A 27,125-nucleotide genomic window follows, 5' to 3' on the forward strand; every position below is an offset into this window, starting at 1 on the left:
TTTATGTAATCTCTTTTGGCAAGAAAATGTAATGGTGGTATGTAAGCTAGTTTAATTACTGTGTTGTCTTTGGGCATCTAGAAAGCCTACAATTTAGGATCAGCTCAGATCTGGTTAAGCCATTTATACATACTGATAAAAATTATATAATGGATTATTCATAATTTTTTAAAGATTTAGGATGAATAGAGGTTGGTGCAAAGGTAGGCTTATAGTTGTGAGTATGTAAAACACAGAGTTTATTCTTGTATTATTATTTATTTATTACTAGAGGCCCGGTGCACGAAATTTGTGCACGGGGGTTGGGGTGTCCCTCAGCCCAGCCTGCACCCTCTCCAATCTGGGACCCCTCGAGGGATATCCCGGTGGGATCGGGCCTAAATGGGCAGTCGGACATCCCTCTCACAATCCAGGACTGCTGGCTCCCAACTGCTTGCCTGCTTGCCTTCCTGATTGCCCCTAACCACTTCTGCCTGCCAGCCTGATCACCCCCTAACCATTCCCTTGCCAGCCTGATTGATGTCTAACTGCTCCCCTGCCAGCCTGTTTGCCTCCAACTTCCCTCCTCTGCCAGCCTGGTCACCCCTAACTGCTCTCCCCTGCAGGCTTGATCGCCCCCAACCACCATTCCTTGCAAGCCTGGTCCCTCCCAACTGCCTTATCTCTGCTGGCCATCTTGTGGTGGCCATCTTGTGTCCACATGAGGGCAGGATCTTTGACCACATGTGGGCAGCCATCTTGTGTGTTGGAGTGATGGTCAATCTGCATATTACTCTTTTATTAGATAGGATAGAGGCCTGGTGCACGGGTGGGGGCCAGCTGGTTTGCCCTGAAGGGTGTCCCGGATCAGGGTGGGGTTCCCTTGGAGCATGGGGCAGCGTGGGCAAAGGGCCTGTGGTGGTTTGCAGGCAGGCAACGCCCTCCGGCGACCCAAGCGGAGGCCCTGGTACTGGGATTTATTTATCTTCTACAATTGAAACTTTGTAGCCTGGAGCGGAGCCAAGCCTTCTGCTCCCTCCGAGCAGCAACCATTTCTGTTCGGATTTATTTATGTTCTATAATTGAAACTTTGTAGCCTTAAGCGAAGGTCTGGGCTGGCCAGGGTGTACAGAAAGCTTGGCTTCCTCCATTGCCGGGGGCAACCCTAGCCTCCTGCTCTCTCCAGCTCTGTGGCTGCTGTCATTTTTGTTGGGATTTATTTATCTTCTATCATTGAAACTTTGTAGCCTTAAGCGGAGTCCTGGGCCAGCTAGGCTGTGCGGAAAGCTTGGTTTCCTCTATTGCTGGGGAAACCCAAGCCTCCCTCCTGCTCTCTCTGTGGCTGCAGCCATCTTGGTTGGGGTTAATTTGCATACTCTCTCCTGATTGGCTAGTGGGCGTGGCTTGTGGGTATAGCAGAGTGATGGTTAATTTGAATATTACTCTTTTATTAGATAGGATTGTACTAGAAGCCTGATGCATACAATTCGTACAAGGGTAGGCCTTCGCAGCCCCAGCTGTGGGGGCCCTCGCAGCCCCAGCTTCCTCATGGCCTCCTGGCCCTGGCTGTCTCTGTCCGGAAGGTCGTTCAGATGGTTGTTCTGCTGTTCAGTCATTTGGTCAATTTGCATATTACACTTTTATTATTATAGATTGTTTTCCATACAAACAATTATAAACCCACTTTTGGCCCAACCTGTATAAATTTTGAAGAGAAGATAAAAATGTGAAAATATTTCATTATTCTCAGTATTTTTTTAAAAAAAAAACAGATAAATGGAAATGCTGCACAATTTGGTGAGGTTTATGACTTGAAAGAAGATATTGGTGTTGGCTCCTATTCTGTTTGCAAGCGATGCATACATACAGTTACCAACATGGAATTTGCAGTGAAGGTATTGTCCCTGAGCCTACCTTTTTGGGGGTTATATATGTAACTTAACTAACAGACACTTTTCCGTGGGGCTAGTGGAGATTGCAAAGAAAAAATAATGAGAAAAACCTCTTAAGACTTAATATTTTCATTTTGAGTCTCTTTCCAAGACTTTATTTTAGAGAAACATTGTATTCCATGAATATTTTGCTTTTGAATATTTTAAGGTAGTATGCTAAGATTGAGTAATTGTAACAATTACTGTTACATTTGGATCACATTATGAGCTAATGTATTTTTAATTAAATGGAATATAATGTTAAAGAAAATGGTCTTTTTATTATTGTTGCAGTTATAGGACATTTTTAACTGTTAAAGTTTAATATGGGGCAAGCACCATTCTTGAGTTTTAAGCATTTTCTCAAAACTATAACCAAATTGAAAATATACCATTAATTTTTAGACAAAGAACATAATTTTTTTCCTCTGGGATTTGTCTTGTTTTATTTCTTAGGTTATTGACAAAAGTAAGAGAGACCCCTCAGAAGAAATTGAAATTTTGATGCGCTATGGACAACACCCAAACATTATCACTTTAAAAGATGTAGGTATTTAAAATCTAAGCTAATTCAAAATCTAAGCTAATGAAGTTATGACTTGGCCCTTTATTTTCTTTTTGAAGCATTTCATGTCTAGGGTAAATTTGCTGTCATGCAACACAATCTTAAGATTCTTACATTTGCTACTTCAATTATTTTCCCCCTATTATTCTGTATTCTTACCCTTTGTGTAGAACATCAGAAAGAAACTATGATTTTTTGGTAAATGAGAATGTCCTGATTACTTGAATATATTCTGGCTAGTTAAGTAGTTAACATTACAACCAACAACATTTATTATTCTGTGATACTATAAATACAGACATTGGGAATCTGTCAAATTCTACATTTTATTTTCTTAACTCTACAGAAATGGGTTGTTGCACTGTGGATTGTTTTTTAAGTGAAATTGTATTACTCTATAGTTTTGTAAAATGAACATATGTCCTATTAATAGATGTTACTGAGTTTACACTCCCTGGCCAGTGCGTGAAGCCTTTAGGGTTGCAGCTGACACAACGCAAATATACCAGTGCTTGGGTCCCTAATTCACCACAACCTTTAGAGACATGGGTCTTTGCAGCCTCTTTAGTGCTAGAGCTTAGGCTGCAGACAGCTCTGCAGCAGTGAAATAGAATGTCTGGAATATATGAACTCTTTCCAACCAACTTAGCTAATTTTCAGAATTTGGGCAATGTTCCTCATTAATATTTGTCAGTGTAATTATCACATCATTTCACTCTGGTGTTAGGGACTCAGCTCTGAAATCTATATAGAAAAAGCACCTGGATCCAAGTCTTTCAATGGTTTTGAGACAATGCCTAGTGGAGGAAGGAGAGGCCAGTGTGTCCTTCCCTGCCATGACCCTGCCATTGGCTCTTAACAGTATACACTAGGTCCCCATGATGAAGGCTAAAGACACCTGTGTCTCATGAATTCTCTAATCATAAAACAGACCCAGGAGACCATTCAGCATTTTGAGCAACAGGCAGGATAGAGAGAGATGCTGGCTACGTACCCTATAATCGCCTTATCACCTAGGAGACCAAGTACCTTCAAGTGGCAGAAACACTCCACAAACTAAAAAACTATAGAGTGGAGAGATAATGAGAGAAGAGAAGCAGCCAGCCTCAGCCCAGTCCACCCCCAGCAGCAACCCCCACTCTTCTGCTGAGCAGTAACCTGGAGATTTGCTCTCTTCTGGCTCTTCCACAGTCTTATCTGGCCCAAATCCTATCACCATGTGCCAGGGTTCTTGTCCCAGCATTACAAAGTTTCAGCAATCTGGAGAAAGGAGCTGCGTGTAGATTCAATAAAGGAGTCCAAGGACAAAAGATAGTTTTGAAAGGCATGGGGGTCAGAGGAGCTTCAGCTAAAGGAGCTAAAGACTTCCCTTGACTCAGGACCCATGCTTTTTATTAACACAATTTGTCCTAAGGCAAGGTGGAGATAATACACTTAAAAGGGTAGGCTTTCAAAGGGTAGGGTTTACAGAAGCATTGTCAGATTGGGGAATAGCCTACAGTGTTTAGCCAACAGGAGTCAATAACATGTAGATTAAGATGCCTTGAGCTGTCTGGCAGCAAGCAATCCTATTCCGGTTTGGGGGAGATGCTTTTTAGTCGTTCCAACAGGTAATTACATATGTGGCTCAGCCCTTGTTGAGCCCCGCAAGTCTCATCAACCTTTTGATGAAACTCTTGTAATTATGACATGCTGGAATTGGTTCCCAGTAACCATGGATTCTGGAAGTGGGGATAAAGACAGAAACTAGACAGATAAATGGAGCCTCTTTGGACCAAGATCCCTCCATAAGTCTAATTTGGGAGGTTTTGGCACCCAGCCCTGCAGAGGAGCCAAGAAACCTTCTCCAATGCTACTTATCCACGTGCAGGCCACCCTAATGGTCAAAGATCCAACAGCCTTAAAGCTGCCCAAGATGGATATCCTGCTGATGGAAAGGAAGAAACAACCACCATGGATCCATAATCTTAAATCCCGTGAATAGAATATGCTCACACCCAATAGCTTATATAGCTTTCTCTTCCAGTGACTCTGGATAGAGAGTGTCTTGCCCCCACTTCCCTATTACCCTAGTCTGACATAGGAAAGGTTTCCATTTTTGTTTTTTGTTTGTTTGTGTTTTTTTAAAAAAACAAAAAACTTTTAAACTGAGCCTAGAACTGGAGGTATTATTGTTTTTTCAGAAACTCGCCCTTGTGCAAAGCTTTCCCTTGTATGGGAGAAGCCATTGTATATGCTTCAATTTAAAGTTAGATTAAATAATCTTAGCAGTGATGTATGGAGGCCTCATCAATTTTTTTCATCATTTAGCTTAGACAAGACCTTGATCATTGCTTACGAGGTAGATAACATTTGTGTTGTTCCCAAACCAAGGCTTCTTGATGGATAAGTCATGGTGTAGAGGTCCTCACTGATTAGTCTCTGGCCCTCTCTACTGCTGACGCCTTGGGCTCCAGCCTTGTCAGTGAGGGAACCTACATTTGTTTGAGATCTGGGCACAAAGAAAAGCCAGACTTGGCAGGGACCCAGCTCCTGTGTGGAGACTGGTAGAGGCAGTTCTTACTGCTGTGCCTCCAGGGCAGTTCTGCTGTGCAGTGCTTCTCTTTCATGTGTCAACAAACACAAGTTTTGCATATCCTTTGTTGCACTTTACAGTAAGATTAAGTTCATTGCATTTTGGTGGAAAACCATTTAAGGGAAAATATTCAACCTACTGCTTTGATATACACTGAGTGGCCAGAATATTATGATCTTTGAACGCATAATAATCTGGCCACTCAGTGTACTTATGTATAAGGGAAAGCTTGCAAATCTTGATATGTCAAGGGACCAGGAGATAGTGGCCCCCAGCCTCTGGCTAGTAAGTCCTCTGCTTCTTTCTAAATACCCACAATGCAGTTCTTATACATGGAAAAACCTTATTTTAAAATCCCAACTCTGTGGTCAGCCTACACTGAGTGGCCAGATTATTATGCGTTCAGAGATCATAATAATCTGGCCACTCAGTGTATATAAATGGATGTTAAGCTTTTTAAAAGTACAGATGGTGGAAACTATATGTAGATTATATTCTGGATGTTCATATGAAACAAGTGTCAGCAGAGCCTGAATTTTTTTCTTAGAGGTAGAAGCATGAAAATATTTTTCTGGCAATCATTTCTCCCGAAATGAACCTCATACCTTGTATAAAAATAGAGGTTACTGAGGAAGGAACCAGGGAAAGCTGTGGACATGTTTGGTCATTGTCCTGAATACTGTATCAAATCCCTGCTATTTGTACTTTGGAAGGATGGTGTCTGCATAGTCAGCTGAGCATGACTTTTTCATAGAGAGGCCCAAGAGTCTCAAATAATGAGAACAATTAATTTATTTGTGTTTTTTCTTATGCTCATATATCTTACTTGTTTTGACAATAAAAATCTGTGCTACTTAAAAAAAATAGATGTTCTTAAATGCTGACTTTTCACATAAGAAAATAATGTTCTTTTCTTTTTAGAGAAGGCAGACAAATCGGCTATCATCAGTGGTCGGCAAACTGTGGCTCTGTTGACTAATGAGTTTGCCGACCACTGGACTAGACTAAATGTTACCATGTAGTTGGAAGCTGTGAGGATTAGGCAATTGTGGCATATTGTGTGCAAAGAGGTAAAGGGTAGTATATGACAGTGGTCGGCAAACTCATTAGTCAACAGAGCGGCAAGCCGCAGTTTGCCGACCACTGACCTAGATCAATTTGTTTTGGATAATATGATATGCATTTTGATTAATATTTTTAAATAGTAGTTATATCTATCTATCTATCTATCTATCTATCTATCTATCTATCTATCTATCATCTTTCATCACCTATCTAATCTATCTATGTCACAAGCCCTGAATGAAAGGGTACAGTTATTTTTCCAATTTATTTTCCTTGATATAGTATTTGTATTCAACAAACATTTAAGACACCATGTCAGATAATGGACCATGGGGAGGATATTAAAAACTAATAATATATTTACTGCCAAAAGGAAGCTTACTATTTGTAGGGAAGAGAAGTGTCTATAACACAGTAATAAATGAGATAGATGCCATTTGAGAGGTACAGAGTTCTATTTTTTCACATATCCTTTGATGAAGTGTAAAATACTATCTGAAAAGTTAATGAAATTATATGTTTTACATGATCTCAGGGGACTGTAGCCAATTTAATCTTCACTACTATATTGGCAATAAAGAAATATATATTTTTTAACATTAAAGGTTCACTAGAAAAGCAAAGTAAATATAATTTAAACATTTCAGAATTAAAATGATAATAATAACATTTTAAAAATGTGTTCTTTTTTAGGTTTATGATGATGGTAGATATGTTTACCTTGTTACGGATTTGATGAAAGGAGGAGAACTACTTGACCGTATTCTCAAACAAAAATGTTTCTCGGAAAGGGAAGCTAGTGATGTACTATTTGTAATAACTAAAACAGTTGACTATCTTCATTGTCAAGGAGTAAGTTGTAGTTATATTCTTTCCTTCAGTTCTGTGACTTGTATATTCATAAAATTATATGTAGGGTATACCACTTAAAGTGAATTACTTTTTTATAGAGAATATATATTTTATAGAGAACATACTAATCCTATCTAATAAAAGAGTAGTATGCAAATTGACCTTCACTCCACACAAGATGGCCGCCCCCATGTGGACACAATATGACCAGCATGGGAGGGCAGTTGTGGGTGATCAAGCCAGCAGGGGAGGGTAGTTGGGAGGAGCCAGGCTTGCACAGGAGAGCAGTTAGGGGTGACCGGGCTGGCAGAAGAGGGCAGTTGCGGGGGACCAGGCCTGCAGGGGAGGGCAGTTGGGGGGGGGACCAAGAAAGCAGGTGAGGGCAGTTGGAGGGGACCAGGCCTACAGGGGAGGGCAGCTGGAGGTGACCAGGCCTTCAGGGGAGGGCAGTAGGGGGGTACCAGGTCTGCAGGGGAGGGCAGTTGGGGGACCAGGCCTGCAGGGGAGGGCAGTTAGGGGTGACAAGGCCTGCAGGGGAGGGCAGTTGGGGGCAACCAGGCCATCAGGGGAGGGCAGTTGGGGCGACCAGGCCAGCAGGAAAGGGCAGTTAGGCGTCGATCAAACTGGCAGGGGAGTGGTTAGAGGGTGATCAGGCTGGCAGGCAGAAGCAGTTTGGGGCAATCAGGCAGGCAGGCAGGCGAGCAGTTGGGAGCCTGCAGTCCTGGATTGTGAGATGGATGTCCCTCAAGGGGTCCCAGATTGGAGAGGGTGCAGGCTGGGCTGAGGGACAGACACTCCCCCATGCATGAATTTCATGCACCGGGCCTCTAGTAATAATCATAAAGTAGTGAAGGTTATAGAATTAGGAAGTTAGAAAATGTTATAATTTTGTTCACTCTGCCTTTTGACCCTGATTTAGTAGCATATTAGTTTTAAAAGTTGTTTGGGTTATGTAATTGAATCTAACCTTGACTTTGAAATTATTAAACCTAATCAAATTTTTATTTTTTTATTTTTTTATTTTTTATTTTTATTGATTTCAGAGAGGAAGGGAGAGGGAGAGAGATAGAAACATCAATGATGAGAGAGAACCATAGATTGGTTACCTCCTGCATGCCCCCATTGGGGATTGAGACTGCAACCTAGGCCTGTGTCCTGTCCGGGAATTGAACCATTACCTCTTGGTTTATAGTTCAACACTCAACCATTGAGCAACACTGGTCAGGCAAACCTAATCAAATTTAAAAGTGAAACATAAAAGGATTATCCAAGGACATGTGAATATTACTCCTATTATGCTATACCTAACATAAAAAGTTCTGGCAATGAAAGGACTGTATATGTTGATTCTTGCCAAACCCTGCTCCAAATACAGTAAGAAATTTAGATTCTAAACATTTGAAATATTAATCTATTAAAGTTTGTAGTAGTGGAGCAGGTCTGATGTTTTGCTACCTACCTGTTCATAAATAAAGCAAATGTTACCAAAAAAGATCAACTCTTATAATGTACAACTCTGGAAGGAAACAATGTCACAAATAATTTAAAAATTTAGTCTGATACAGTTGTAATAGTAGATATGTATGCACATAAGTATAAACAATAAATTAATAATCAACTCAGAATTGGCACAGTGAAAACTCTACATGGTCCCCTTTTATAAATAAGAAAAATAAGCCAGTACTCAGTTTTGTGTCTGGTTTAATGTACTACATTTTTCAATATTATAAAATATGAACTATATATGGCTATTATAATATTATTGCTTGATTGTTTTTATCAACACTCTCTAAAATAAAGGATGACCAGCTATTTTGACAAGAGGAAAATTATAACTATCTTTTCTTTTTTATTTATCTGTATTAATTTATTTAAATTTATTAGGGTGACATTGGTTAATAAGATCATATAAGTTTCAAGGATACATTTCTGTGAAACATGATGTGTATTTTACAAGGGGGCCAAATATATAGTGACAGAAGATTATTTGACTTTGGGTGGTGGGCATACTAAGCACCTTTACTTTAGTATATTATTTTAGAAACTTTCAGTTTCTTACATCAATTAAATAAATTAATGACAGAGATGTATTTAACATTTCTATATGTCAGGCATTATAAAAAGTATTACACATTCAAATATGAGTAAGACTTGGTCCTTGTCTTTAAATATCTTTCAGTGTAGTGAACTGCTGATTAAGATAGAACTAGATTAAATGAAGTGGATAATAATCAGTAAGAAATTTATAATGTAAAGAATTTCAGAATATTTTGCATTTCTAGCATTTTATTTTATTTTTTTGTTTCTACATTTCTTTTGTTAAAAAATATATTTTATTGATTTTTTTACAGAGAGGGATAGAGAGTTAGAAACATTGATGAGAGAGAAACATCGATCAGCTGCCTCCTGCACACCCTCTACTGAGGATGTGCCTGCAACCAAGGTACATGCCCTTGACCAGAATCCAACCTGGGACCCTTTAGTCCGAGGCCGACACTCTATCCACTGAGCCAAACCGGTTAGGGCTGCTTCTACATTTATGCTGATAGTTTCTTTTCTTTTTTTTTTTTAATATATTTTATTGATATTTTACAGAGAGGAAGGGAGAGGGATAGAGAGCTAGAAACATCGATGAGAGAGAAACATTGATCAGCTGCCTCCTGCACACCTCCCACTGGGGATGTGCCCGCAACCAAGGTACATGCCCTTGACTGGAATCGAACCCGGGATCCTTGAGTCCACAGGCCGACGCTCTATCCACTGAGCCAAACCGGTTTCGGCTATGCTGATAGTTTCATGTATCAAAAGCATGTTTTCTTTTACTTTATTGAGATAGTTATAATAGCCACTTTATTTTTTAAATGTCTTAGGTTTAGTTTTGTGAATTTTGAATAATACATTTTTATTGAGATATAATTCACACATAACATTGTTTAAGGTTTACAAAATTTATGCATTCATATGCTGCAATATCATTACCACCCTAGCTTTAGCTAGCACCTCCATCATATTATTTTGAAAATTGTCTGTATATTCACCACCCCAAGTAATACAATATACAGATGATATATTATAGAATTGTACTAGAGGCCCGGTGCATGAATTTGTGCACAAGTTGGATCTAGCTGGCCCACCCTGATGGGGACCCATTGGGCCAGGCTGGCAAAGGGGGAGGGCCATGGCTGGCTAGAGGCAGGGGCCGCGGATGGTTGTCTCGCTGGCCCTGCCCCCGATTGAGGTGTTGGGGGCCAATCGGGAGCCGGGCTGGCCCAAGGGGGGACTGATTGGGGTCAGATCAGACTGGTTGGCTGCCGCAGTGCGTGTCATAGCCACCGGTCGTTCTGGTCATTCTGGTCATGCTGCTATTCCAGTTGCTGGGATTTTATACATATAGATACCTAAAACCTGTATAATTTTATTAAGCAATGTCACCCTACTGCAGTGGTCGGCAAACTGCAGCTCATGAGCCACATGCGGCTCGCGAGCCACAGTTTGCTGCTCTGTTGACTAATGAGTTTGCCAACCACTGGGTTAGGGGCTTAATCACAAGGAACAGCAACAGCCTGTAATTATTGGAATTGAGAGTCTAGGTCAGTGGTCGGCAAACTCATTAGTCAACAGAGCGGCAAACCGCAGGCGGCTTGCGAGCCGCAGTTTGCCAGCCACTGCCCTAATGCAACAAACTGATGAATCTCAGAGGGAAGGATGGGGCGGAAAGAAATTAACGAAAGAACAAATATGCATATATGCATAACCCATGGACACAGACAATAGTGTGGTGAAGGTCTGAGGGGTGGGAATGGAGAGTAGGGTGTCAATGGGGGGAAAAAGAGGATATCTTTATACTTTGAATAATAAAAATAAATTTTAAAATAAAAAATAAGTTAATTTCTTGTCTTTTAGTTCCAATGTGGTTCATCATGAATTTAGAATTGATTGATTTTCTTGAAACTATGTTCTATTTTCTTGTTTGTGTGTTTTTTGTTTTTTGGTTTTTTTGGTATGTCACATAATTTTGGATTGTTTACTGCACATTATAATATTAAGTTTTGGAGATTTTTTATTCTGTTATTTTCCTCTAATGATTATTATTGATTTTCATTATTGTTTTGTTTTAGTGGATAATTTTCTTGGCATTGTTTGCACAGAAAATTCTGCTTTTGGGGTAGCAACTTTGGTCTCCATCTTTCATATTAATATAAACTACTTTGAGCCTCTTCTACACATTTGAACATTTTTATTGAATTTATTGGGATGACATTGGTTAATAAAATTATGTAGGTTTCAGGTGCACAACTCTATAATACATCATCTGTATATTGCATTGTGTGTTGACCCCCCCCAAAATCAAGTCTTTTTCCATCACCATTTATCCCCCCTTTACCCTCTTTTACTTCCCCTCACCCCTCTTCTACACATTGTTGATTCAGGGGCAATTTTTTTATTTATTGACTAGAGAGAAAGAGAGAGAGAGAGAGGAGAGAGAGAGAGAGAGAGAGAGAGAGAGAGAGAGAGAGAGAGAGAGAGAGATTATTATATGTGCCCTGACTGGGGATTGAACCCGCAACCTTAGTGTATCAATATGACACTCTAACCAACTAAGCTATGTGGCCAGAGCTCAGGGGTAGTTTTGACTTTTTAATTTACAGTATCCCTCCACTCAGCATTAAAGGGTTCCCAGCATCTCTTTTCTGGTCTTCCAGGCCAGAAAGACTGTGGGCTTTTCCACGTGTATCTTCACCACCACTGTGTGACACAGGGGCTGTACTTTCCCCTTGCCTAAAAGCCATTCATATAGTTCCCTGTATTCCTTCCTTCAGCCAACTGTGTACTCCCCACCAGAGCCTGTCTGCTTCTCTTCACTCCCCAGTACCTTCTGGTAGTTCATTTTTTTATTATGTTCAGGTTTTATAGTTATTTACTGTGGGTAGGGGCATATTAGATAGGGTCTTAGTTCATTATAAACAGAAGTGGAACTGAAAATTGAGTTTTGATAATTTGAGATTGGAAGTTAATTAACAAAACTGGTGGTTTGAATAGAAAGCAGAACATCTATCTCATAGAGATTATTTTCTTTGTATACTTTCAAGATTATAAAGGTAGGACAAAGTATAATTTTCAATATTTTATGATTAAAAAGTTATTTTCCTAGAAATATATTAACATAAAATGTTATATTTCACAGATATTTATTTAGCTGTAGAAATATAGTATTTTTTCTTTTGTGTTCAAGGTTGTTCATCGTGATCTTAAACCTAGTAATATTTTATACATGGATGAATCAGCCAATGCAGACTCCATTCGGATCTGTGATTTTGGGTTTGCAAAGCAACTTCGAGGAGAAAATGGGCTTCTCTTAACTCCATGCTACACTGCAAATTTTGTAGCACCTGAGGTATTCTTTAAAACTTCAGTTTTTGTTTTTCACTCTTTCCTTTAGTTGAATGTATATAATGGCATGTATATGTTATGGTTGGTAGGTGAAATCTGAGTTATCTTATCCATTCTCAACAATAAAGCTATTTAAATCAGTGAATTCTGTTAGCCCCTTAGTATAAATATTCAGACTAGGAGTTAGCATCTGAAACCAACTTGAATGTAATAATTAGACTATTTTATTTTCCTGGGTGATATACTAGTTTAAGAATTTACCCTTTTAGAGCTGGAAGAGAAAGTAGAGATAACTCTACCTTCAATATATTAAATGTTATAAATGAGGAAACTGAGGCTTAAAGTACCTAAATAACATTTTCAAGACCCAGCACTCACTTAGTAACAAAGTCAAGAAAGGTTTTCAGATATTTTGGGTTGTGTTGAACATGAAGTAATTTATACTATTTAGCATTACACATAACATATAAAGGCAGTGCCATCCCTGATTCCTTTTAGGATCTTTGAATTCTTGGAGAAAACAGCTTCACATGGGTTTTATAAGTGGTCAAGTTTTTCTTGGCAAATAGCATTCATACATAGATCTTGGAGGGAAGAGTCAGGGAAAGTGAGGCTGCAGTGGTTCTGACAAAGGAGGCAAAAACATAAATGGTGTTAAGATAATCTATTCAGTAGTGTTGGGAAAATTGGACAGATATATGTAAAAAAATGAAACTAGACCACCTTTTTACACATTACTCAAGAATGAACTCAAAATGGATTAAACACTTAAATACAAGTCGAGAAACCATAAAAATTCTAGTAGAAAATATAAGTAGTAAAATCTCAGACATTTCCTGTAGCAATATTTTTTTCTGATATTTCCCCTTGGGTATGGAAACCAAAAGAAAAAATTAAGAGATGGGACCAAATCAAACAAAAACATTTTTGCACAGCAAAGGAAACCATCAACAAAATTAAAAGACAACTCACTGAATGGGAGAACATATTTAACACTGATAAGGGGTTAATATCCAAAATTTATAAAGAACTTCTAAAACTCAACACCAAAAAAATCAAAGAATCAAATTAAAAATTGGGCAAAGGATCTAATAGACACTTCTCCAAAACAGACATACAGATGGCCAATAGACATGAAAAGATGCTTAATGTCACTAATCACCAGAGAGATGCAAATTAAAACCACAATGAGATATCAGCTCACACTTGTTAGAATGGCTATCATCAATAAATCAAAAAACAAGTGCTGATGAAGATGTGGAGAAAAGGGAACACTCACGGATTGTTGATGTGAATGCAGATTGATGAAGCCCCTGTGTAAAGCCATATGGAGTTAACTCAAAATATTAAAAATGTAACTGTCTTATGACCCATTGATTCCACTTCTGGGAATTTATATGAAGAAATCTAAAACACACATTTGACGAAATATATGCACCCCTATGTTCACTGCATCATTATTAACAATAGCTAAGATTTGGAAGCAGCCCAACTGTCCATCAGTAGATGAATGGATAAAACAGCTATGGTACATTGACACAATAGAATACTACCTGGTCATAAAAAAAAATCTTATCCTTTGTGACAGCATGGATAGACCTGGAGAGTATTATGCTAAGTGAAATAAGCCAGTCAGAGCAAGACAAGTGCCATATTATTTCACTCACATGTGGAATCTGTTGAACAAAATAAGTTGAATTAGAACCAGACTCATTAATACCAAGAACACATTGACAGCTGTCAGATGGGAGGGTGGTTGAGAGGCTGGGTGAAAATGTTGAAGGTGTTAAGCAAAAAAGAAAAACTCATAGATACAGACAACAGTATGATAATTACCAGAGAGAAAGGGGTGAGGTGAGGTACAAAAGGATAAAGGGGGATAAATGATGATGGAAGGAGACTTGACTTGGATTGGAGATCTGACTTGTGGTGGTGAAACACAATGCAATATACAGATGATGTACTGTAGAATTGTATACCTGAAACCTATATAAACTTATTAACCAATGTCACACCAATAAATTCAATAAAATTTTAAAAATTCTTTGAGAAGTTTTATTATCAAGTGATGAAGCCTCTAGTAGCAATCAATGAATATATGTAAATTTTTATCAATGAGGTTTTGTGTTAGATTTGTTCCTGAAATTTCAGACTCTTTTTAAAAAATTTTTATTATTTTTTTATTGTCTAAAGTTTTACATATGTCTCCTTTTTCCCCAATTGACCCCCTCCCCATCCCTTCCCAGCCTGGGCAAGCCCCCACCGCCCCAGTGTCTGTGTCCATTGTTTATGCTAATATGCATGCATATAAGTCCTTTGGTTGCTCTCTAAACCCCTCTCCCTACAATTGGTCTCTAGATAGATCAATTCTTGTTCATCAAATTATGTTGTTCATTATATCCCACATATGAGTGAAATCATGTGATATTTATCTTTCTCCGACTGGCTTATTTCACTTAGCATAATGCTGTCCAGTTCCATCCATGCTGTTGCAAATGGTAAAAGTTTCTTCTTTTTAATAGCGGTGGTACATCTACACAATGGAATACTATGCTGCTATTAAAAAGAAATTTCAGACTCAAAAAAATTAGTAATGATGTATAGGAAATGAATTGTCTTTTAAACTAAAATTAGAAATATTCAAGTACCTATGTAGATATTTGAATGTATTAGCATTATGGGGGTATAAATTCATTACTTCATTACAGTGCTTAAAGAGTCATTTTTCTCTAACATAAGATAACTAGAGGCCCGGTGCACAAAATTTGTGCATGGGGGGAGGGGAGGTCCCTCAGCCCGCCCTGCACCCTCTCCAATCCAGGACCCCTCGGGGGATGTCTGACTGCTGGGATGGGGCCTAAACTGGCAGTCAGGCATCCCTCTCGCAATCCGGAACCACTGGCTCCTAAACACTCACCTGCCTGCCTTCCTGATCACCCCTAACCATTCTACCTGCCTGCATGATCACCCCTAATCACTCGACTGCCTGCTTGATCACCCCTAACTGCCTCTGCTTGCCGGCCTGATCTCCCCCTAACTGACCCCCTGCTGACCTGGTTGCCCTGTAACTGCCCCCCTGCCAGCCTGGTCATCCCTTAACGTCCCCCCTGCCAGACTCGCAGGCCACTAAGTACACCCCTGCCAGCCTCACCGGCCTCTAAATGCCCCCTTGTTGGCCTGGCCACCATCTAACTGCTCCCCTGCCAGCCTGGCCACCCCCTAATTGCCCTCCAGCCAACCTGATCGCCCCCTAACTGCCCCCCTGCTGGTCTGATCACCCCATAACAGCCTCTGCCTCAGCCCCCATAACCATGGCTTCCTCCAGAAGGAAGTCGGATGTCCAGAAGATGTCCAGTTGACCGGGTCTAATTAGCATATTACCCTTTTATTACTATAGATTATAGCCCTGGCTGGGTAGTTCAATTGGTTAGAGCATCATCCCAATACACCAAGGTTGCTGGTTAGATCTCTGGTCAGGGCACATACAAGAATCAACCAACGAATGCATAAATAAGTGGAACAACAAATCATTGTTTCTTTCTCTCCCTGTCTCTGCATCTCTCTCCCTCCCTCGCCCCTCTCTCTCTCTTTCTCCCTCCCCCTTCCCTTTCTTTCTCTTTCTCCCTCCATCCCTCTCTCTCTCCCACCCCACTCACTTTCTCTCTCTTTCTCTCTAAAATCAATAAATAAAAATTTAAAAATAAACTGATTACAATTTCAACTTAACAAGGAGTTAATATTTATTCATTTTATATGTATTAATTCAATCAACTTCTTAAGATTTATATAGTAGATGTGCTTTTCTACTATACCTATGTCACAAAAGTTAATATCTCTCTAAAATATTTTGTTTTATAAATGTATATCTATAATAGTATTCAACTGATATTTAATGTCTCCTGATATATAAGAATAATCCTGAATTAAAGGAACTTATAATAAATTGGTTGGATGTTGTTCCCGCAGCTCTTTATAAAAAAATGAGTGTGAATTTACTCTGCATTGTTCTGCTCTGGGCTGGATGTTTTGCTCCAAATATGAATTAAGTTGAACAAAGGGAATGAAAATCTATGGGATACCAAATGAGAAAAAAAGGCAATGGCATTAAATACTTTACTTCTGATGTCTGTATTCTTGTATTTAACTTGATGCAAGTAAGAAAGTATTAAACATATGTTCTGCATTGTACTCTTTCATTCATCACACTACCTTGCCTTGTTTTTTTATGGCTATATATTCTTAGTATTATAGAGTTTTGAGACCCACTCTAGAGCAACAGTAGACTGCCTCCTCTTTGCCCATACAAAATGGGTTCAAGTGTGTGGTAAATGTGTAAAACAAGGTTTTCATGGTTGATGCTAATTAGATTAAGCACTATCACGCCTCCTGTGGCCTTTTTCTCATTAACTGGGAAGGTTATGGGTGTGTGAAATCATTATAGCTGACTCAATGAGTAACCCTCACCTATCCAGCAAGTTCCTGGGCAGTCCTTTGACCTTGGCTGCAAATTGGAACATTTAAAAAATACTCTACTATCCCTGGCTAAGCATTGTCCTGGTACATCAAGGTTGTAAGATTGTGGGTTCAATCCCTGATCAGCACACATACAAGAATCAACCAATAAGTGGAACAACAAATTGATGCCTCTCTCTCTCTCTGTCTGTAAATAAAGTTAAAAAAAGGTTTTAAAAAATACTGTCATAAGGGAACCACGGAAAACATGATGGTGATGTCCAGAACCATAAGAATTTATGAGAAAAAGGAATGAAATAGGTGGTGGTGGGGGGTAGCAGGAGAGGTTTAAGTTTTACTAAAGGATGCCAACTTGGGTTTACCATGCTATGAGTGGTTTAACTGTACCTCATTATTTATTAAGGGCTTTTGTAGTCCCTACGTGCATTATTTATATAAGCCAGTTATAGAAGTATTTGATAGCTTCTCCAGCTTATCAAGTTTGCACATATGTGTGTTCTTATAAATTCAATTTAACTAGAAAAAAATTATATCTTGAACTTTAAGTTAGTTGTTCATTATTCATGTTTGGCAATTGTCAAAGCCAAACATTAATGTATTGAGCCTCTTATAAATGAAATGTCCAATCTGGTGCTTACACAGCCTACAATTCAGGCGCCTCAAACTACGGCCCACGGGCCACATGTGGCCTGCCGAGAACATTTATCTGGCCCGCCAGGTGCCGCTGCCTGTCCTGCTTAGCAGCTGACTCGTCCCGGGCCCGCAGTGCGCATAGGAATTTGTTCATAGTTTTTTTTTTTTAAACTATAGTCCGGCCCTCCAACCATCTGTGGGACAGTGAACTGGCCCCCTGTTTAAAAAGTTTAAGGACCCCTGGTAATGCATTAACAATGTTTCTATTTTGTTCCTATGGCTAAAGGTTGTAGCAGTGGACTTATTTTTCTGAATAAGAAAGCTTCATTTCATCTATTTTCTAACTAACTTTATTAACCTCATGGAGAAAACTCACATTAATACATAATGAATATATCATTGATTTTTATTAAAACTAGTGCCGAGAGCAAAAAACAGCTACCTAAATTATTGTATGAAAAGTTAATAAAACCATTTAGAATTTATCAAATGTGTATTTGTAATCCAGAAATATACTGATCTTTTCAAGACATAAGCCTTGTATATAAAACAAATATTAATCTTTCTTTCATAAGATCATATATTATCTTACCATCTCGTATGTAGCAAGGAGGCAGTTACAGATATTATAAGCACAAGCTCTAGAGTAATTATACCTCCTCCACTACTTACCAGTTTTGTGGTATTGGGCAAATTACTGAACATTTGCCTCAGTTTTTTTCATCTTCAAAATAGAAATAATATCTTCCTTATAGAGTCAATGTCAGGATTAAGGACAGTACTGTGTGTAACATATATTAAGCTTTTTGTACATATTAATCTTAAATTTTGATGTCTGCATTTGGTTTTTCTAAGAGGAGAAGTGAAAGTTAATATTTTACAAGGTTGTTTTTTGTATGATCCATGTTACTCACTTTATTAATAGCCATTTATTCCATACTTGCTAATAGCAGAAGTTTTTTGCCTTTAACATTACATGAATCTATTTTTAAAATAATCTAAGTTTTTAAATTGTGAACATTTGTGAGATTATTAGAAGCACAACTTTCATTCAGATGAGATAAAAGAATTTATACTGGGTAATACCAGATAATTATTTCTTTCTCAGGTTCTTATGCAACAGGGCTACGATGCTGCTTGTGATATTTGGAGTCTTGGAGTCCTTTTTTACACAATGTTGGCTGGGTAAGAAACCTTATATATTCAAAATAATTCACATCATTATTTGAATTTCACCTGTATATTTTCATCTAGAAAGAGGACAGATGAAAATAACATTAAGAAAAAGTCTATTAACATTTCAAAATATTATACACTAATGGCCTGGTGCATGAAATTCATGCATGGGGTTGGGGGAGAGGGGTCCCTCAGCCTGGCCTGCACCCTCTCCAATCTGGGATCCCTCTCACAATCCAGAACCACTGGCTCCTAAGCGCTCACCTGCCTGCCTGATGCCCCTAACTGCTCTCCTGTCTGCCTGATGTCCCTAACTACTCCCCTGCTGGCCTGATGGCCCTAACTGCTCTCCCCTCCTGGCCTGATCCCCTAACTGCCTATCTGCTCTCCCCTCCTGGACTGATCCCCCTAATTGCCTATCTGCTCTCCCCTCCTGGCCTGATCCCCCTAACTGCCTATCTGCTCTCCCCTCCTGGTCTAAATCCCCTAACTGCCTATGTGCTCTCCCTTCCTCTCTGGGCCTTCAGACCCTGGTGCAGGAGTGCTGAGAGCTCTTCGCCAAGGCTGCGGCTGTGGTGCCAGGGCCTGTCCTGACACCCCACTCCAGGCCAGGCGGTGCTGCTGTGGGGGCCACCACAGCCCGTCCTGATGCCCCCCTCTGGGCTAGGTGGTGCCCACGCAGGCCTGTGCATGCCTCCATCAGGGGAGCTGCCCCCTGTGGCAACCTCATGTCCCAGTGGTGCAAGTCCCCGCCCCCATCCCTGCCCACCAGCTCCTGTGCACATGCAGCCTGGTTGTGACTGTGACATCGTTAGGACCAATTAGCATATTACCTCTTTATTATATAGATTGTTTTCTTATAAAATTGGAAAAAAAAACATAAAGGTGTTTAATGAGGCAATATTCATATATATAATTTTAAAAGTTTTTAATTGATATTGAATTATTATTTAAGATATAATTTTAGTTTTATTTTTTAATCCTCACCTGAAGATATTTTTCCATTGAATTTTAGAGATAGTGGAAGAGAAAGGGAAAGACAAAGAAAAAAATCAATATGAGAGAAACAAATCGATTGGTTGCCTCCTGCACACGCCCCAACCAGGGCCGGGCTGGGGAGGAGCCTGCAACCCAAGTAGGTGCCCTTGACCACAATCCTTATAGAAGGAATCTAAGTCCCTTCGGTCTGCAGGCCTACGCTCTATCCACTGAGCCAAACTGCCTAGGGCTTGAATTGATTTTTTTAAAGTACTTGAATTCTGGCTCTCCTGCCACTAGAGATTTGATAGATTGAACTTTATAACAAATCTAAATAGTAACAGAATGCTAAATTACAGAAACACACAGTTACCTTCTCTTGAAAGGATAAAATCCTACTAAACAAAGTAATAAATGGATTATGTTAATGTTAGTAATTTACAAGTCTTGTTTTACTCTTAATATTTTTATTTAGGAGTAAAAATTTATGGCTGTAAAAAAAGGCTGGATTTAAAAAAAATCTATGCATAGAATGGAATTAGAAAAATTATAATAAAATTATAATATATTTAGATTTGACCTTTTAGAGAAGGCATTTAGTATAATTAAAATATGCTTGATATAACAGAAGATTTATACATATGAAATCATCACACAATTATTTATTGGCTTGGTGATCATTATGTATGTCAGTGTAGTCTACGTACTTTTATTATTTTTTTAGATTTTTTGTATTGATTTCAGAGAGGAAGAGAGAGGGAGAGAGATAAAAACATCAATGATGAGAGAGAAACATTGATTGATTGCCTCCTGTACATCCAACACTGAGGGTCTAGCCCACAACCTGGGCATGTGCCCTGACCTGGAATTGAACCATGACCTCCTGGCTCATAGGTTGAGGCTCAACCACTAAACCATGCTGGCTAGGCTCCACATACTTTTAGATATATTATAAAATTTTGCAAAATATTTAGTTATAGCCCGAAGTAAGTGCTAAAGTTATGAATAGCTAAAGTTTTCACATGAAACAAGGGATACCATTTCTGGATTGCTGCTTTCAAATATTTACTTTATGACTAAACAAAAAATGAATGTTAGTGTATATATGTGTGTTTAGTGTTATATCAACTTTAATTATTACATGAGGAATTAAGACATTAACATGTGAAGACATATTTCTCATACTTTTTAACAGTAAAACTTTTCATTTCTAAATTTGAATACCATTTTCAGTTCCATCTGTTAAAATGGTACAAAACTGATCACTTTCTGTCATTCTATAATTAATTTTTAAACTATTTTAACTTTATACAAGGTATTTGTCTTCCTTTCCATGAATATTGATCCACATAAAATTTTAATGCTCTAGAGGTTTTTTTGTTATACCAATATAAATATTTAACTAACATTTTTTATGGTCATTAATTGAAATTATTGTTAACCTGTTTTCACTGATAATATTTATAAAATGCTAATGAATAAATTTGAATCAATAAAATAAATGCATTTCTATGAATATATAAAATTAAGTTTCCTCATGGTAGGTATATTAGGTTTGCTGACTAATGCCTGGGAGAATACAAAATTTGCGTGTTTTATTACAGTCTGATTTTAAGACTAACTTTACATGAAGAGCCACATTTATTTTATTTTACATGGATTAACTGATCAAAAGCAACAAGATTTTGATATAGACAAGATTCTTCATTTTATTAAATAATTAATTAGGATTAAGTTCATTATTTGAAGTATCAAATTTGGTGTGCACAGTGAAGGCAATTATTAGATAATATTCTAATTTGCTATAGTAAATATTTGCATTTAGTCTTATGCTCATCACTTTCAATTATATTTCATATGTATAGAAGGCCCTATGTTTATTAAAATCTATTTTATTAATAGTTATACTCCGTTTGCTAATGGCCCCAATGATACGCCTGAAGAGATACTGCTGCGTATAGGCAATGGAAAGTTCTCTTTGAGTGGTGGAAACTGGGACAATATTTCAGATGGAGCAAAGGTATAAATTATAAATATGTTTGTTATATTAATCTTAAATTGCTGAAATCTTTAAGTTATAATCCAGTGTGTATTTGCAGAGTATATGATGGTGTTGTTATATGTCAGCATTTGTTTTTAAGTTAATTCACTTGTATGTGTTGATGGAACAAAACAATGGCTGACTTTTTTTTTTCTCTCTCATGCTTCTTTGGGCAACATTCCTATTTTATTAGTTTATATGTGTTCAGGGAATATAAAATAGTTTCAGTATTGACCAAAACTAAAAATGTAAATATACTGAAGAAAAAGGCATACTTAAGCCAATTAAAGTTGCTTTCTGAATGTAGTGTGTGTGTGTGTGTGTGTTTTTTTATGTCGTTTCTTCTTTAGTACAGATATTGACTAGTGATTATGTAGGCAATTTTTATAATGTTAAATATTCTTAGAGAATATATAAACTTTTTATCAGTAGCATCTAGATATTTATTATTGATGGCTTAGAGATGTCCAATAAAAATATAATGTAAGCCACATATGGAATTTTAAAATTTCTAGTTAGTATACACATCCTGATTTCCTATGCAAATGCAGAGTGAAAAATCATGAGTCCAAAGATTCACCCCTCAAAAAGTATAGTAATCTTGAAAGGTGCCAGAAAATTTTCATAAGGTAATTCTCATAAATCCACTGAATTAAAAATAAAAAACATGTTATATAGCAAAAAATAAATAAAAATAAAATTTCTAGTTAGCCACATTAAAAAAAAAACAAAAAGAAAATGGTGAAATTAATTTAGTAACAATATATTTAACCTGGTATAGTTAAAATATTTTACCATTTAATCAACAAACAAAAATTAGTGAAATATTTTACATTCTTTGTTCATTTTAAGTCTCTCAAAATTTTGTGTGCATTTTATTCTCATAGCTTATCTGAGTTTATGGAGTACCCACATTTTAAAGGTGCTTAATAGCCACATGTGTCTAGTGGCTTCTGTATTAGTGCAATTTCAAAGTAACTGGTCTTATTTAATTTGGAGTGGGGGGGGATGGTCAATCCTTGACTACGGATTGTTACCTTTCTAATTTAAAAATTTTAAGTTTTAAAACAAAAGCCCAAAGTTGTCAGCATGTATATTACAGGGACTTGAGGCTTTTAAGCTGCATTTGAAGTAGAAAACATTTTAAGACAAAAGGAATTGCTTATGTTTAATATCTGCTAATGGTAAAACCTAATTGTCTCAAGAACACTAGTTAATCTGTAGGGTATATTATGGAGTAAATCTCATATCCTGATCATTGTAGAATGTGATTGCCAACAGAAAAACAGAGAAGGGATTGTGTTGGATGTTAGCCATAATAACACAGGTGTGCTGTGTGGCGTGGTAGAAGGAGCACCTGATTAGAAGTCAGAACTGAGTGCTACTTTTGATCTACTAACTAGCTGCTTCAGTTTTCTCATCTGCACAATGTGGAGACTAAATTCTCCCTGTGGTTCCTTCTAACTCCAAAATTCCATTTCTGTGCATTTTGGTTTATTTATAATTTGTCTTATTTCCCTTATAAAGGGGTTGAAACTACTAGTATTATTCATGAACCATATGTATTTTCTAAGTCAGCCAGTTTGTGCATCACAAAATTACATATTCACAAGGAACAATTCCAGTGTGTGTGTGTGTGTGTGTGTGTGTGTGTGTGTGTGTACACTGAGTGGCCAGATTATTATGATTTCTGAATGCATAATAATCTGGCCACTCAGGGTATACAGTATATATATAATAGAGGCCCAATGCACAAAATTTGTGCACGAGGTGTGTGTCCCTCAGCCCAGCCTGCACTGTCTCCAACCTGGGACCCCTTGAGGGATGTTCAACTGCCCATTTAGGCCCGATCCCAGTAGGATCGGGCATAAATAGGCAGTCCGACATCCCTCTCACAATCCAGGACTGCTGGCTCCCAATTGCTCGCCTGCCTGCCTTCCTGATTGCCCCTAACCACTTCTGCCTGCCAGCCTGATCACCCCCTAACCACTCCCCTGCCAGCCTGATTGCCCTTAACTGCCCTCCCCTGCCAGCCTGGTCACCCCTAACTGCCCTCCCCTGCAGGCCTGGTCACCCCCAACTGCCCTCCCCTGCAGGCCTGGGTCCCTTCCAACTGCCCTTCCCTGCAAGCCTGATCGCCCCCAACTTCCCTCCTCTGCTGGCCTGGTCACCCCTAACTGCCCTCCCCTGCTGGCCTGATCGCCCCCAACTGCCCTCCCTTGCAGGCCTGGTCCCTCCCAACTGCCCTCCCTTGCTGGCCATCTTGTGGCGGCCATCTTGTGTCCACATGGGGGCAGCCATCTTGTGTGTTGGAGTGACAGTCAATTAGAGGCCTGGTGCATGAATTCGTGCATGGGTGGGGTCCGACCAGCCTGGCCAGGGGGAGGGGACATGGGCGGTTGGCCAGCCTGACTGCTGGTTGAGGGGACAATTTGCATATTAGCCTTTTATTATATAGGCTATACACTGAGTGGCCAGATTATTATGCGTTCAGAGATCATCATAATCTGGCCACTCAGTATATATATATGCCTCTTGCTTTCCTTTAAAAATATAACTGGCAACACTGAATAAAATGATGAAATACACAGGAATTTATATGGCAATTGTGCTTATATTTTTAGTTTTCTGTGGTATATGTTGTCATAACAATTGTTTTACTTAATTATAGTTCTTTACAAGTTATTTTTCCCTTTGAATGCTTTTCTTTCTGTTGGTTAGTACCACTACCAGAAGCATACAGAAGATGCTTCTCCTTGCCTCCTGTCCATGAAGAGTTTATAAACTTTGTTTATTTAGTTAAACAGTGGGGATCATAGTGGAAGCCATGTTAGCTTTGTGTATCTTATTGCTACAATAGTTTCAGCTAATTCCTCACCTCCAAACCCCAGGCTTAGAGAACATTGTAATTGATCCTTCCCTTTTGAAAACAAGGGGAGACAAGGGGAAGAATCTGGCAAACAAAGTAAAAGTATAAGAGGCAAGAGAGCAATGAAAATTCCATTACTTCACTCTATATTAAAAATAAACACAATAACACCTGATTAATTAGAAGACTATTCTACCTAATTTTTATACTATTAAAAATAAGTAACATGTTACTTATTTCAAGTACATATGCCCTCAGCCAACAAAGAAATGCCCAGTAGAAGTTTTTATGTGATAATTAATTACTGGCTCTTCCCTTGCCTCCTTACAAAAAAAAGAAAAATTTCTATTTTTTATCTTACTGTGTACCCATAACAACATTGTATGTGCTTTATTAGAGATATTATTACATTCTACCTTGTCATATATTCATTTGTGTACATTTTTAATCTCACTTGGTTAGTTGTAAATGTCATATTCATTTTTGTGTTTTCTTATTTTTTAGCCATGAAAGATTTTTAATTATTTTTAATTACACAAGTAATACATGGATATGTTCAGGTTGTAAAAAACATTCACACAATATATATAAAATTAAAGTCTCCCCCAAGGAAACAATGTTTTTAGCAACATTAGAATTTTAATTTTATAATTTTATTGAACATTTTTAATGTTAACATTTTTGCAGGTGTCCCCCACTACCCCCATTTTGCCCACCTCCACCCACCTGTGCCTCCCACTCGGCCTTCACCAAACTATTGTTCATGTCCATAGAGTATGCATATATGTTATTTACTATTGTTTAAAGTATTATATATGTCTCCTTTTTCCACGATTTGCCCACCTCCCAGCCACCCTCATCCCCAAGGACAAGTCCCCACTGCCCCAGTGTTTGTGTCCATTGCTCATGCTAATATGCATGCATACAAGTCCTTTGGTTATTCTCCAATTCCCCCTCCCCTGCCTTCTCTCTGAGGTTAGACAGTCTGTTTACTGTTACCTTGTCTCTGGATTTATTTTTGTTAATCAAATTATGTATATCATTATATCCCACGTATGAGTGAGATCATGTGATAGATATCTTTCTCCTACTGACTTATTTCGCTTAGCATAATGCTCTCCAGTTCCATCCATGCTGTTGCAAATGGTAAAAGTTCCTTCTTTTGTATAGCAGCTTAGTATTCCATCGTGTAGATGTACCACAGTTTTCTAATCCACTCATCTGCTGATGGGCACTTAGGGTGTTTCCAAATCATAGCTATTGTAAGTTGTGCTGCTATGAACATAGGGGTACATATATCCTTTCTGATTGGTGTTTCTGTTTTCTTGGAATATAGTCCTAAAAGTGGGATTACTGGGTCAAATGGGAGTTCCATTTTTAATTTATTGAGGAAACTCCATACTGTCTTCCACAGTGGCTGCACCAGTCTGCATTCCCACGAGCAGTGCACAAGGGTTCCTTTTTCTCCACATCCTTTCCAGCACTTGTCCTTTGTTGATTTGTTGATGATAGCCATTCTCACAGGTGTGAGATTGTAACTCATTGTTGTTTTGATTTGCATCTCTTTGATGATTAGTGACTTTGAGCATGTTTTCATATGTCTCTTGGCTTTCTGTATGTACTTTTTTGAAAAGTGTCTATGTCCTTTGCCCATTTTTTGATTGGATTGTTTATCTTTCTTTTGTTAATTTCTATGAGTTCCCAATAAATTTTGGAGATTAAACCCTTATCTAAAATAGCATTGACAAATACTATATTCTCCCATGCAGCAGTGGGCTTACTTGCTGTTTTGTTGATGGTTTCTTTTGCTGTGCAGAAGCTTTTTATTTTGATGTAGTACTACTTTTTTTATTTTCTCCTTAGTTTCCATTTCCCTTGGAGCTGTATTGGTAACAACATTGGTACGATGTATCTCTGATATTTTGTTGTCTGTGGATTCTTCTAAGATTTCTTTTTTTAAAGAATTCATAGGCCCGTTTTAATAGAACTTCATTCTTTAATATATTGTGTTTTTTTTTAAATATATTTTTTATTGATTTTTTACAGAGAGGAAGGAAGAGTGATAGATAGAAACATCGATGAGAGAGAAACATCGATCAGCTGCCTCCTGCACACCTCCTACTGGGGATGTGCCTGCAACCAAGTTACATGCCCTTGACCGGAATTGAACCTGGGACCTTTCAGTCCGCAGGCTGACGCTCTGTCCACTGAGCCAAATCGGTTTTGGCTCTTCTAAGATTTTTATGGTGTCCTGTCTTACGTTTAAGTCCTTTAACCATTTTGAGTTTATTTTTGTGTATATAAATGGGTGGTCTACTTTAATTTTTTTGCATGTATCTGACCAAATTTCCCAACACCATATATTGAAGAGACTGTCTTGATTCCATTGTATGCTCTTGCCTTCTTTGTCAAATATTAATTGAGCATAATGGCTTGAGTTGATTTCTGGGTTCTCTGTTCTGTTCCATTGGTCTATATGTGTTATTGTGCTATTACCAGGCAGTTTTGAGAACTGTGACTTTGTAATATAGCTTGATATCTGGTATTATGATCCCTCCAACTTTGTTCTTCTTTCTCAGGAATGATGTGGCTATTCG

At 38.3% G+C, this 27,125-nt stretch overlaps 1 protein-coding gene across 1 annotated transcript in view; it reads left to right on the forward strand.

Moving 5' to 3' along the window:
* The window catches only part of RPS6KA6 (ribosomal protein S6 kinase A6), a 198,315-nt gene that overhangs the window by 142,031 nt on the left and 29,159 nt on the right, over nucleotides 1-27,125 (forward strand). The window contains exons 15-20 of the mRNA XM_080652561.1: nucleotides 1,752-1,874; nucleotides 2,367-2,456; nucleotides 6,809-6,967; nucleotides 12,201-12,362; nucleotides 18,573-18,649; nucleotides 21,521-21,638. Of these exons, the coding sequence (XP_080508687.1) occupies nucleotides 1,752-1,874; nucleotides 2,367-2,456; nucleotides 6,809-6,967; nucleotides 12,201-12,362; nucleotides 18,573-18,649; nucleotides 21,521-21,638 (729 nt within the window). The remainder of the gene's footprint in view (nucleotides 1-1,751; nucleotides 1,875-2,366; nucleotides 2,457-6,808; nucleotides 6,968-12,200; nucleotides 12,363-18,572; nucleotides 18,650-21,520; nucleotides 21,639-27,125) is intronic.

Source organism: Plecotus auritus (assembly GCF_963455305.1).
Source record: "Plecotus auritus genome assembly, chromosome: X".
NCBI lineage: Eukaryota > Metazoa > Chordata > Mammalia > Chiroptera > Vespertilionidae > Plecotus > Plecotus auritus.